This window comes from Gekko japonicus, unplaced genomic scaffold (genome assembly GCF_001447785.1).
Source record: "Gekko japonicus isolate JY-2015 unplaced genomic scaffold, Gekko_japonicus_V1.1 scaffold709, whole genome shotgun sequence".
NCBI classification, from domain to species: Eukaryota; Metazoa; Chordata; class Lepidosauria; order Squamata; family Gekkonidae; genus Gekko; species Gekko japonicus.
Window position 1 is genome coordinate 417,278 of NW_015169796.1, and position 12,720 is coordinate 429,997.

Below are 12,720 nucleotides of genomic sequence, written 5' to 3' on the forward strand. Positions count from 1 at the left end.
GCAATCCCCCCCCCCCCCAGTTGGCGAGGGCAACTGCTGAGCTTTGTAACTGGACAGTAGTGCCACTTTCCAAGGGAGTGCAGAGTTTGCACAGAGGAAAGTCTTCCTTCTCTCCAGGCCCTGCCTGGAGGTTGGCAACCCCATAATTGGCAGGCACACCCGGGGGGGGCTCCAGAAGGTAGCCTCGCCTAGTGTACAAAAAAAACCTGGAGCCGGCCCTGTACACGGGCCAAAAATGTACAAGCTTACATGACATTTCAAAGTACCAGTGTATCTTGGTCTGCTGCTAGTACTTAAGGAGATGGCATTCTAAAGCTGCTGACAATGACGTCTTGATCACCATAGTGTAAATGTATTAAATTTGCATTCCCGTGCAGGATTCGGGGCATGGAAGCCCTCTGATCTCACTGATATTAGGCACACCTAACTCAGCACAGGATCAAGGAGCACATGTGCTTGTTCTAACCCAGGCTTGTAACAGCCCCTTATTTGATCTCCTGTGACAAGCGACAGTTGTCTGCATGTTAGCCAAGCTATTGCAAGAAGAAAGAGAATTTATTGTTTTCATCTTGTAACTACCTTATGCAAGTATTTGTGGACAGACAGGGCTAGTAAAGGTTGTTTTTCTTAATGGGTTAGTAACTTTTGAAGATTTATCTGGAAGATGGTTGTGACCAATTCCACTGCCTAGCCCTCGGGTGACATTTTACTGCTGTCATTACTCTTCCAGTCACCGGCACCACGTCTTGCATGATCAGAATGTAGACAAGCGGACATGTATCCCCATGAACCACCTGTGGCCAAACCAGGCTCCCTACACAGTCTGCAATAGCTCCCTCTCAGAGTATGGAGTCCTCGGTGAGTACGTTGCCATTCCCTGCAGATATTAAGGTGATTACTCTCTGATACCGTTCCAGAAAGAGCCCATGTTCTAATTTGTTGTCTTTGCAGGATTTGAGCTGGGCTTTGCTATGGCCAGCCCTAACGCTTTGGTTCTGTGGGAAGCCCAGTTTGGTGACTTCCACAATACAGCTCAGTGCATTATTGACCAGTTCATCTGCTCTGGGCAGGCCAAGTGGGTGAGACAAAATGGCATTGTGCTGCTGCTTCCTCACGGCATGGAAGGCATGGTAAGGACACCGTTGTTCTTCTTTTCCGTTGGGCCTTGCTGGTACAGGGGTGCATAGCCTAAGGAACAGAATGTGTAAAATCTGCTTCTAACTTGGGAGTTTTAAAAGGCCATCTGAGAGGCTGGGACTTGGGCAACCAAGAACCCTGCCAGAATTGTGTTTTGCGGTAACATCTGGACTTTGTGTTGAAATTGCTGAATGGAAGTACTGGAGTCTCCGTCATTCATGGACGACCAGCCCCTGTATTCCCGAGGGACGTTCTATGTCAGTGATCCAAGTGGAGAAATATATTTGCTGTGCACCCTTGATCTTCACAATCAGAGCTGTGTGTACTTAATAGTGCAAAGAAATGTCTTTCACTTGCATATTCTGGAAAACCGAATAACTTCTGCCAGTCTGCTTCTTGTGGGAATGCAGATTTGTTTCTCAGCTGTCCCCCTGTCAAACCCTGACAGTGCCCCAAGCACATGTGCTCCATAACAGTGAAAGCCCACCCTGCCGACTAGTGCTGACTTTCCTCACTGGAGGGCTGTGTGCCTGTTGAGGTGGTGCAGGATCATGGAAGAAGTGTGCAGAATGGTGAATTTAGTACAGAATGCAGACCCTTCGGAATCACAGTTCTCCCTAAAAAACAAGTTTATAGTCCTTTATGGCTGTGAAATTCTGCCTGAAAGTGTTTGGACTTCAACTGGGGTGTCCCAGGCCCTTAAAACAGGTCTTCTCCTCAGTCCCTGCTTGTTTTATGGCATCCAGGGCAGCTGCAGATAAGTATGTAGTTTTTTTGGATTTTGATTCATCTGGATAGGCTTGGAGTAGATGATAACCCCGGTCCCGATCACACGCAGAATTAGCCGTGCGATAGGCACGAATGCTGGGCGGATTTTAAGGGCATGATCATACGAGAATATCTGGCAAGTGTCCCGCACCCGTCGGCAACCCGTTTCGCTCCGCCGAAGAAGCAGAGTTAAAAAATACTGGGGAAAGTGCAGTATCAAACGGGTTTGCGACAGGCCGCAGACGGACTTCCCTGTGTGATCGCTCCAGCGTGCTCCCATTGCATCAGTGATCCCTCGTTGAAGCGCACCGGAAACACGCAGCGAAGAAAAAAACCCAATTCACACGCCATTGCGTCTGATCACGCAGTGGCGGGTCAAATTACTATGGAGCAAATAGCCTCGCTTCCCCCCGCGTTATCTGGCACATGTGACCGCTCCCCCTTTACTTTATTTAACTACTTCATTTAACCCCCCCCCCTTTCCCCCACTGGGGTCCCAAAGCAGCTTACATTGTTCTCCTCGCTTCCATTTTATCTTCACAACAATCCTGTGAGGTAAGTTAGGCTGAGTGTGTGTGACTGTCCCAAGGGCATCCAGTGAGCTTCCATGGCGGAGAAGTGATTTGAATCTGGATGACCCAGATGCTGGTCAGCTGCTGTAACCACTGCACCACACCGGCTCACGTTTCTTTGGGGGTAGGGAGCATACCTACTTCCATTGCAGGTTTGAGTGTAGCCAATCAGGAAGCGAGGAGGAACGAAAGACTTTGGGGTTCAGGACTCCATGGGCAAGTTCTGAGTTGCGTTATTTAAATTTGGGGTTAGCATTTACTGGACTATTATATCCTAGTATATGGGAGCCAAGTGCCACAATTTTGTTCCTGAAAATGCTGACTCCTAAATACTTCTGACTTGGTGTGCTGTACTGTTTAGTTAAGGGAAAAAAACTACTTCAGATCCTTGAACAGTCTTATTTGTTTGCAGGGCCCTGAACATTCATCTGCCCGACCCGAGCGATTCCTGCAGATGTGCAACGATGATCCAGATGTCTACCCGGTGAGTTGTGTAGCTGTGAGGAAGGGCTCTCTGCCTCTTTTCAGTGTCCTGTCATTCCTCTAAATATTAAAAATGTCTGGCTATGAGGAAAGGTAGAAGACCAACAAACAAGAATGGGATTTTTACATACTTGGATTCCCCAGGAATGCAGAAAAATATGACTCTGTAAAGTTAACCAAAAGGGGGTAGGAAAACAAACAAAAAAAGCCTGTTCCAGGAGGCACAGGATGTTGAGAGCAATTGGTAGTAAATTACTGGAAAGATTAAGAGTGGGTTGGTGGGAACTGGTTTGTTTGAGCCCTTGATAGGATCCTTGAAGGGAAGATGAGAGGGGACTCCCAAATTGGTCCCCCTCCCCTCAGTTTGTGCAGGGCCTTGACTTGTTCCTGAGAAACACTGAGAGAGGGTTTCTGGAAGCATTCTCATCAAATGAAACAGTAACACGTGGAATGGCTGCAAAGCAGGAGAGAAGCCGTAGCCAGCACTCTCAGAGAGGTTCTCAGTGAGGGAAGACTGTAGTCGGGCTATGGTTTGACCCTCTGGCAGCAGTCAAGGAAGCATGTGGCACAACGCTGTACCGTACCACTGATTTTTATGGGGCAGTTTTGGGCTGTTTGCTTTTGATGCTTTGGCTCCGTACATCTGCATGCCTCTTTTCCGGTTGTTTTGAAACTGCCTGCCTCCCCTTCTGCAGAAACTAGATGACTTTGATGTGCGCCAGCTGTACGACTGTAACTGGATTGTTGTGAACTGCTCTACTCCAGCAAATTTTTTCCATGTTGTGCGGAGGCAGCTACTTCTCCCCTTCCGGAAGCCGGTCAGTATGAAGAACGACTTCCTCGGCACAGAATGGGCGCGTCCTCCTTACCCCTCCCCCTGCCCACTGCAGCCTTGCAGCTGTAATTAAGGGCCAAAGCCGGGCTGAGAGCAACAATCCAGAGGAGGAAATGAGTCTGAACATGCCGGCCCTCGTTTCCTCCCTGACGTTCCGTTGTGTCCGTGCACCACACAAAACTGCTGTATTTTGGGGGGGGGGGACAATGGTATCCATTCATCAGTGGCTGGAATCAAATGTACAGATTACATAATGTTCAGCAAGAGATTTTACCCTGCGCTTAATATACCCAGTACTTTTTATATTCGCGGTTTTTATTTCTCTGTCCTCATGGGAATCAGATGACTGTATATTTCTGAATGCAGTTTGTATATTTGTAAATCAAGAATCTTCTTTTAAAAACGTAGAACACAAACACAGAACACAACCCGGAGACAGAAGCAATGTTTTAGTTGGCATTGCAGTACACAGAAACTACCGATCATTTCGCAAGGGCTCTTAATTCATCCTTCAGAGCATCCCGTCCAGTAGGGGTTCCATTTCCGATTGTTAAACACCCGTGGATGGAATCATGACTTCCTCTCCAAGCTGCACGCCTTGAGCTGCTCCCTTTGGTAAATATGAGTGCGGCTCCTACGTGTGCAGTTCCTTTGGAAAGGCCAAGTCAGCAACTGAACCATGTACTTCTTGGAGAGAGGCCAGGCCGTGCCAAGTCCAGCTGCCAGGTCAGCGGATTGAGGATTTCCTGACTACCTGAACGAAAGCCTCCCCCTGACTTACACGCTAGCTGTGCTCTCCTCTGCCCAAGGGTTCCTCACATAGAGCCTTCTACGGACAGGCCTGGCTCAAAAACATTGGCTGTCCTGCTTAGCAGCCCAGTGTTCTGAGCAACACTGCAAAGGGTGCAAACCTCAGATTTGACACAGGCATGCACGAGCCCCAAGATTTTTCACCCTAAAATAATCTCAGTGTCATAAAGAAACCTAAGGTGCACCGCTGGAATCATGTGCTGTTTCATTGGCACACACACACCCCCAATTTACCATCTGAAAGGAATATTTGGATTGTTTCTGCAATTGGGTTAGCCCTGTATATTTCTCCTTTTTTTCTTTTAGCCTTTCGTTGTTGTTTTTTCTTTTGTCATTTAAAAGATATTTCTCCTGCCTTTCTGTCATTTAGGTCTTTGACTTTCAAGCATGTTGAGAGAGTATAAAATAAATTGAATAAGCTAGTATTGCAGCCTGAAAAGAAAATATGTACATAGCTGCTAAGAGCAGATTAATACTAATTTCCACTAAAAGATTAAGCAAACAAAATGGACTTTGCTGGGTGGCTGAAAGACGGTGATGATACTGGCTGCTCTGTCGGCTTGGAGCGGGAGTTCCATAACTGGGATGCCTCCAGGGAGAAAGGCCCTGGTGTTGAGAAGCCACCTCCAAAGGCAGGGGGCGTCTTAAAAAGAGCAACTGATGGACAGGTTCATAGGTCATTCAGTATGAATGACGCAATTACTTCTAGTAAAATAATTGTGACTTGACCTTACCTATATTTACAAATATTAGCCGATTTCACACACACACACACCCATAATGTTCAGGTGTGAGCAAAGCTCCCTCTAAGCTGTGGAGTCTAGTGAGCAAAAGTTCTACTTTGTGAGCTACGGGCATTAAAGTTGTGAGTGAGCGATTCGGCTACTGCATAAATTAGCTTGCTCTGGAGCCATTCTTCCGGAGTTAAAACAAAAATGTGTGAGCTGGAGGCTAAAAAACTGTGAGCTAGCTCACACTAACTCAGCTTAGAGGGAGCACTGGGTGTGAGGCATGTTTCTGAATAGGCAGTGCCCTGGGTCAGATTCTGTCTGCTTAAAATGAAGCCCTTGTGGTGACTTTGATTGGGCCTTGTTGAGTCATGAGTCTCAGTGATTCAGCACTTACGCAGAAACTGTTTCCATCCCTTGTGGTGTGCAATGCTGGCTGTATTTATTTTTACTTCTTTTTTTATATTTAGCTGATTGTCTTCACTCCAAAGTCACTGTTGCGTCACCCTGAAGCTCGGTCCAGCTTTGATGAGATGCTGCCAGGTATGGAAACCTTGGGGAGGAAGTTCGTACTCGGCTGCCGGGAGGGCGATACGTGACTTGATCGTCAGGGTTGCAAACAGCGTCCTTGATTTTGGGGGGGGGGGGGCAGCTGGACCCTTTGGCAGGAGCTCACCCAGTTGGGAACGTTCAGCTTTTTTCCCCCTGATGCCATAAGACAGCAAGTTAGCTGACTGACTTCCAAATTTTAACAGGTCTCCCCACCTCCCAATTTCCCATCCTCCATGCTACTTATGTGGTAGCTAGAAACATAGTAGGGCAAAACATGTTCCCGAAACGGTTGTCTTGTAAGGATCTTCTTTCTCCACCTCTGTGTAATACAGTGCGAAAGACTTCACCCTGCTTTCTGTCTCACCTTGCTGGAAGAATATAGGAGGGTGGGGAACTGAACTGACACTAATGGAAACGTAAAAAGAGCCCTGTTGGGTCAGAGGAAAGGCCCATCTAGTCCAGCATGGTGTTCACACTGGGGCCGATCAGCTGCTTCTAGGGAGCCCATGAGCAGGATGGCTGCAACAGCATCCCCACCCCCCATCTGCGCTCCCCAGCAACTGCCACAAAGAGGCATCCTGCCTCTGGTACTGGAGGGAGCTGATATCCATCATGGCCAGTAGCCTCGGATAGCCCCGTCCTCCGTGAATTTGTCCACTCCCCTTTTAAAGCCTTGCAAGTTGGAGGCCGTCGCCACGTACCAGTGAGTTCCACAATTTAACTATGTACGGTGTGAAGAAGTAGTTCCTTTTGTTCGCCCTGAACCTCCCACCACCTTTCAGCTTCCGTGGATGACTTACAGTATTATAAGAGAGGGAGAATAGCTGCCCCCTGTCCACTGTCTTCCACACCACGCATAACTTTACAGGCCTCTTTCATGTCTCCCCTTACTCACCTTTTTTCTATGCTAAACAGCCCAGCGACGTTTGTGTTTTAGGAAGTGCCACATGCATAAAAGTCAGACATCATACTCCTTTGTACTGGACACTGGTCTGAATAGTGGGATGTTTGGCTTGCCCTGCAAGGGGTGGCATGCACAGGAAGCGGTTGTAGTGCTTGCATAGCTCAGACCTGGGTGTGTCTCCTCCAAGGAAGGAAGGAAGGAAGAGGCAGGGGATCAGTCCCTCTGCGTAGTTCCCCCTCCAGCAGGGCAGAATGTTTTGGGGAAGTTCATTCTTGCAGCCCTTTGATTCTGACCAGAAACGCTCTCTGAAGCTCACAAACCAGTGATCTGCTACTTCTCTGTGGCTGGGGGTGGGGGGGTGGGGTGGACTGCTGGCCTCAAGGGGGACACCAACTGTTCCCTCAGGGTTTATTTGAAAGGCTGCTTAGATCTTGCATCAGTATTGGTGTTTGGGGTTTTTTAAAAAAACCCTCAGTCATGTCGCTTGTGCGACTGTTACGGCCTTGAGGAAGTGTGTGAGCCAAGATCTGCTGTCCTTTTTTTGAAAAAGCAGCATCTGCATTAACCCTAACCTGTGCTCCCCCGCAGGCACACATTTCCAGCGCATCATCCCGGAGAGCGGCTCTGCAGCCCAGAATCCGGAGGGGGTCAAGAGAGTTCTCTTTTGCACTGGCAAAGTCTATTATGACCTTACTCGAGAGCGCAAGTCCCGGCAGATGGAAACCGATGTGGCAATTACAAGGGTGGAGCAGGTAGAATTATTTCTGTGGCCCAACACTCTTGCTGTATGTGTGTGTAATAGAACCTTCCTCCAGAACGTCAGTGTTTCTGATCCAAGGTTTTGAACCAGAAGAGGTTTTTAGAAGGAATCTTCCACCAGATTTCGAACTGTTATTCCGGACTCCTTACAGCTATGCAAACCAAGACTAACCCTTCCCATTGCTTGTCTGGGCTGACCGTGGAGGCACCTCAGGGAATATTTTAGCACTTTGGCTGAACTGCACAGATTGAGGTGGAACCACTTGTACGTTCTGCAGTTCTGTTAGCAATCAGGGCCCTGATTGTGCTGAGCAGCACTTCAAAGAATGCTGGGGACTGAAGTCAGCAGAGATTTTTGCACCTATGAACAATCCCCGTTAATCTTTGCAGGTCTGCCAGCATCCTTTTTCTTACATGAAGCAGGCATGTCAAAGGCTTGCCATTCACCTTTGCTTGCAGAGGAATAGGATTCCTGCCATGCAGACTCAAAACCTCTTTGGGGCTTTGAAGGGGGCTCAGACCTAGTCAGGCCGTTTGTCCATCTGGTTCAGCATTATCTGCTCTGACAGCAGCTCTCCAGGTAGGCAGAACGCCTGCTACCCCGAGGTCCTCGATACCAGGGACTTGAAGCAGGGACCGCTTGTGTGCAGATCTTGTGTTCAACCCCTGAACAACAATCCCACCCTCCTTACAGTTTTGCAGTTGGGTGCCTTAGCTTCCAAATCGCATCATAATGCTGGGAACACAATATTTCTTCTAGAATGTGTAAGCTTTTCACTTGGGTAAAAAACCACTTCCCTGTTTCCCACTTTGGTGTAGTGGTTAAGTGCGTGGACTCTAATCTGGGAGAACCGGGTTTGATTCCCCACTCCTCCACTTGCACCTGGCTGGTTGACCTTGGGCAAGCCATAATTCTGGCACAGCTGTTCTTGAAAAAGAGCAGTTTCTGTCAGAGCTCTCTCAGCCCCACCTACCTCACAGGGTGGCTGTTGTGGGGAGGGGAAGGGAAAGGAGTTTGTAAGCCGCTCTGAGACACCTTCGGGTAGTGAAGGGCGGGGTACAAATCCAATCTCTTCTTCTTCTTCTAGCACAATTTTAAGGACCAAAAGTTAGCATTCTTCCCCACTGCAGTTTATCTGTCTGGTGTCTGCTGTTCCCAGGGCCGGTTGCTATTTAACCAAGGGTCTTCTCCATTGCTTGTAGCTCTCTCCATTCCCTTTCGACCTCCTACTGAAAGAATTCCATAAATACCCAAATGCCGACCTGGTCTGGTGTCAGGAGGAGCACAAAAACCAAGGATATTATGACTACGTGAAGCCTAGACTCCGCACAACCATTGACCGTGCAAAGCCAGTGTGGTAAGCTCCTCCCTCCCAGTGGTCAGTGGGCGGGGGCCTCGTTGTGCCTGCCTCGCTCTAGGGAAGACCTAGACTGTGGGCCGGCATACCTCTGCTTGGTGCTCAGCCGCTGCTCAGCGGTGGCTCATTGGCATGGTGCCGAGAAGCTCTCTCTGTTTTCTTGGGGGTGTTTGACTCTTGGGGAACTGCTCAGCCACAAAGACCGCTCAGTGACCTTGGAACAGGCCCTCCGTATCCCATCTGCCTCACAAGGTGCCAGTGGGGAAATTCCACAAGCTGCACGCTGAGCTCCTTGGAGGAAGGGTGGGTGACGGGCGTGATTCATAATAATAGGAGGGGTGCCCTGCCTCTCTCACTCAGCATGACAGTAGTCAGTCAAGGTCTGAGTTTGTCAGTTCAGCACTGCATGGACAGGCAGCTCTTGTTGCGTCACAGCAAGTTTGCATTCCTAGTTGGATAGCAGGGCCAGCCCCCCTGGCATAAAGTTAAAGGTAAAGGTTTCCCTTGCTCAAAAGCCAGTCGAATCCGACTCTAGGGGGCAGTGCTCATCTCCATTTCCAAGCCGAAGAGCCAGAACTGCCCGAAGACGTTTCCGTGGCCATGTGGCCGGCATGACTAAACGCCGAGGCGCACGGAACGCGGTTACCTTCCCACCGAAGTGGTACCTATTTATCTACTTGCAATTGCTTACTTTGCTGGGTTGGCAGGAGCTGGGGCCAGAGACGGGAGCTCACTCTGTCACGCGGCACTCGGGTCTCGGACTGCTGAACTACAGACCTTCTGGTCTGCAGCTCAGCTTCTTAACCCCTGGCAGAAGGGAGGGTAAATTTTTGAGAGAGAGACCCCAAAGTCAGGTGATCTCTCCAGGCAGGCAGCCGTGTTGGTCTGCCGTAGAAGAGTAAGAGCCAAGTCCGGCGGCACCTTCAATCAAGAAGGTTTCCCAGGGTGTGACCTTCTGAAAGACACCAGAGGGGGTAGCTGTGAGGCGTGTCCTGCGCCGACCCCGGACAGGAGCGTTGACTTATACCCTGGGAAATCTTTTTGGCCTTTAAGGTGCCATTGGACTCGAGTCTTGCTCCTCTTCTGGCTTGTGTATGTTAGCCCTGCTGTGCCTCCAGCCGGAGATTAGCCCCAAAGAGCACAAATCTGCAGTGGAACTGGCTTTGCCACGGAGCAGGGTGGGGTGGCAGATTCCAGCCCACAAGTGGCCAGATGCTTCTTTGTTTTAGCAGGCGTCATTTGAAACTCCCGCCTCAAGGACCAGAAGGTCTTGGGCTGGCCCCGGATCAAAGCCTGAACCTCTGCTCCCCCCCCCTCCACTTTTAGGTACGCTGGACGTGAACCTGCCGCTGCACCAGCCACAGGCAACAAAAAGAATCACCTGACCGAACTGCAGCGCTTCTTGGAGACTGCCTTCAACCTCGACTCCTTCAAGGGCTTGTCTTAGATCACACTTGGAAATGGTTCAGCGGCACACGCCGTGTGTGCGTGCGTGCGTGTGTGTTTGTCCGCTCACCTCCTTTCTGTGTCCTTAACTATAGACCTTGCAATCCTAACTTAAGGCCCCTGTTATTAACTTCTTGTTTTGCTCCGGAGGAACTGCCTCTTAAATCACCCTTCTCCAGGATGCTGGCGTTTCCTTCCCGGTACTTACACAAGCTCAGACCTTAGGAACAATGTAGTGTCACTCCAGCACAATTTTAGCATCCTTTCCAATCCCCTCCCCACCCCTCCAACCCAGTCCCCATCAGCCACCTCCACTCCTTCAGAACTGAGGGTCTTGGAAGGACTGGCACTTGCCTTCCCAATGACTTTCTCTCTGAGACTGACAGTTCCAGGGAAATCACGCCTCATTTCCAGCCTGAAAATTATGCTGGAAGCAGACATTGCTTTTGAATCCCAAACGCGAACACATGCCCAGCTTTGAAGGGCAAGAGGTATGTTCTTCGCATTCCTGTTGCCTGGTCAAATACTTCCAGAGCAGCACAGGAATTGAACTGGAGGGGGGGGGGCACAATTCCCTTCCTTTAAGCACCACTGAAGATCCTGGAATAGCACCCTCAGTCACCTCCCCTGTCTTCCATGGCCTGGCCTTGCCCTTAGAGAAAGTTACTGAACACGTGCACTTCAAATCCAGGCATCCTTCTTCAAAGGATTCTTTACTTCCTCAGATGAAAATGATGGACTGTCCTCACCAGGCACTGATCTGGTTTCTCGTTTTATAGAAGCTGCATCCCTTTGTAGATCCTACAGCATCACCGCTTGCCTCGGAATCTGCTGACGGTCATAACAGCCATACCTAAAAAGGGCCTTTGAGTCTGCTTAGCTGCCATTCTCCAATGCTGTTGGCTAGGTAATGCTGTCCTTCACAATTGTGAAAATTCACCCAGTTTGTCCACCAATCAACGTAATCTGCAAGGAAACTTAGACACTTAGATCTGTCTCTGTCCTTGACTGTAATTCCACATCACGAGCGACAGCCTTATTTGACTACATTTTGTTGCATCACTTAAGAAAGGGTAGCTTTAAAAAAATTATTTTATAATTCATGATCTGGTTGCACATTTTCCCCCCTGGCCATTTTTCTGACCAAGGTTCCAAGTAGGTTGTGTCTCAACACCAAATGTTCAGGGTTTTGACCCTAATGAGGGTTAGTGTTTCTGCATGATTGCTCATATGCCCACCAGAACAGGTTTCCTGACCTTAGCAGTGCCGATGTGTTGCTGTCCAGCATACTCACACACACACACCCCAATCCACAGGCTGAAAAGCAACAACGGTCCCAGACATTTTGGCTTTTATGCCAGGGACAGACACAGTACCTGGCTTCTCTTTCCTGTCACTGGTAATGGCTTCTAATCACAGGAGTCACTTGGGAATCTTTGGGTAGCAACCTGAGACTGCACTTGGGTTCTTTCCTTTGTGCTGAACAGCTGGCCCAATGCGGTGGGCACGGACGGCCGCAGCAGTGACTCGAGATGGGTTCCCACCCCCACTGGAGCCCACCTTCCCTCGACAGCACAGCACACCCAGAGGTGCCCTCCTCCTCCACAAGCCTGCGTCTGTTCTGTGTCCGTCTCCCGAGCTTCCGAACGAGGCCTGTACGTGCTCCTTGCTCATATCGGAGCCTTGTCTCTCTTCCAAAAAAAAAATCTAAAAGGTCCAGCTCTCTATCTGCCCAGCTTCCAGGTATTAATGGGAGAAGTACCGGTTCCTCCTGTCCCCCTAGCTTTCTCCTGTGTGTGCTGCCAGCCATACAAAAAGTGTGTGCCATCTTGTGAATAAAGATTTTTCTAGAATATATGGATCTGTGCTGTTTCAGCAGAGGGAACAGCACACTTGAAAAGTGATGCCCACCGGAAGAGGGGTCGGCTGTTGTAAACTGGGGTTTTATCGGTGACTCCCAAGTGGGTACTGGTGTTTTTTTCTTCAGCTTTGCTGAGGAAGAACCCTGGTGTCTCTAGGCTTTGCCAAAGCCCCAGTGGCCAGTGTGAGAGGGAAAGTGCCTGTCCTGAGCTAGCCTACTGCCCGGGGGTGGGTGGGGGGCTCTCCGCAAACTCACATGCAGACTTATTTATTTTGGTTCCCAAACACGTTCCAACTGAGATGTGTCTGGCTGAAACAATAAAGCCTGATCCTCTGGCCAGGTGTGTCCGGCTTACTCAGTTCCCTTGAGGTTTTGTTCAGCTCGCAGCTTAACACACTACTGTGGAAATATATCGTGAAAACGGCTTGAGCAGGGCCTGTGCTTGTGACAACTCGGCCAGGTAGTTCACAGTAAGTATGCCATCCTTCTCCAGACAGCATCACCACC

The 12,720-nt window shown here is 49.4% G+C and overlaps 1 protein-coding gene across 1 annotated transcript in view; it reads left to right on the forward strand.

Moving 5' to 3' along the window:
• The window catches only part of OGDH (oxoglutarate (alpha-ketoglutarate) dehydrogenase (lipoamide)), a 73,270-nt gene extending 61,065 nt beyond the window's left edge, over nt 1-12,205 (forward strand). Inside the window, exons 17-24 of the mRNA XM_015417052.1 lie at nt 731-858; nt 952-1,130; nt 2,890-2,961; nt 3,656-3,778; nt 5,804-5,876; nt 7,378-7,541; nt 8,752-8,906; nt 10,233-12,205. Coding sequence (XP_015272538.1) covers nt 731-858; nt 952-1,130; nt 2,890-2,961; nt 3,656-3,778; nt 5,804-5,876; nt 7,378-7,541; nt 8,752-8,906; nt 10,233-10,353 — 1,015 coding nt within the window. The 3' untranslated portion in view covers nt 10,354-12,205. The remainder of the gene's footprint in view (nt 1-730; nt 859-951; nt 1,131-2,889; nt 2,962-3,655; nt 3,779-5,803; nt 5,877-7,377; nt 7,542-8,751; nt 8,907-10,232) is intronic.
• Nucleotides 12,206-12,720: the final 515 nt, after the last annotated feature.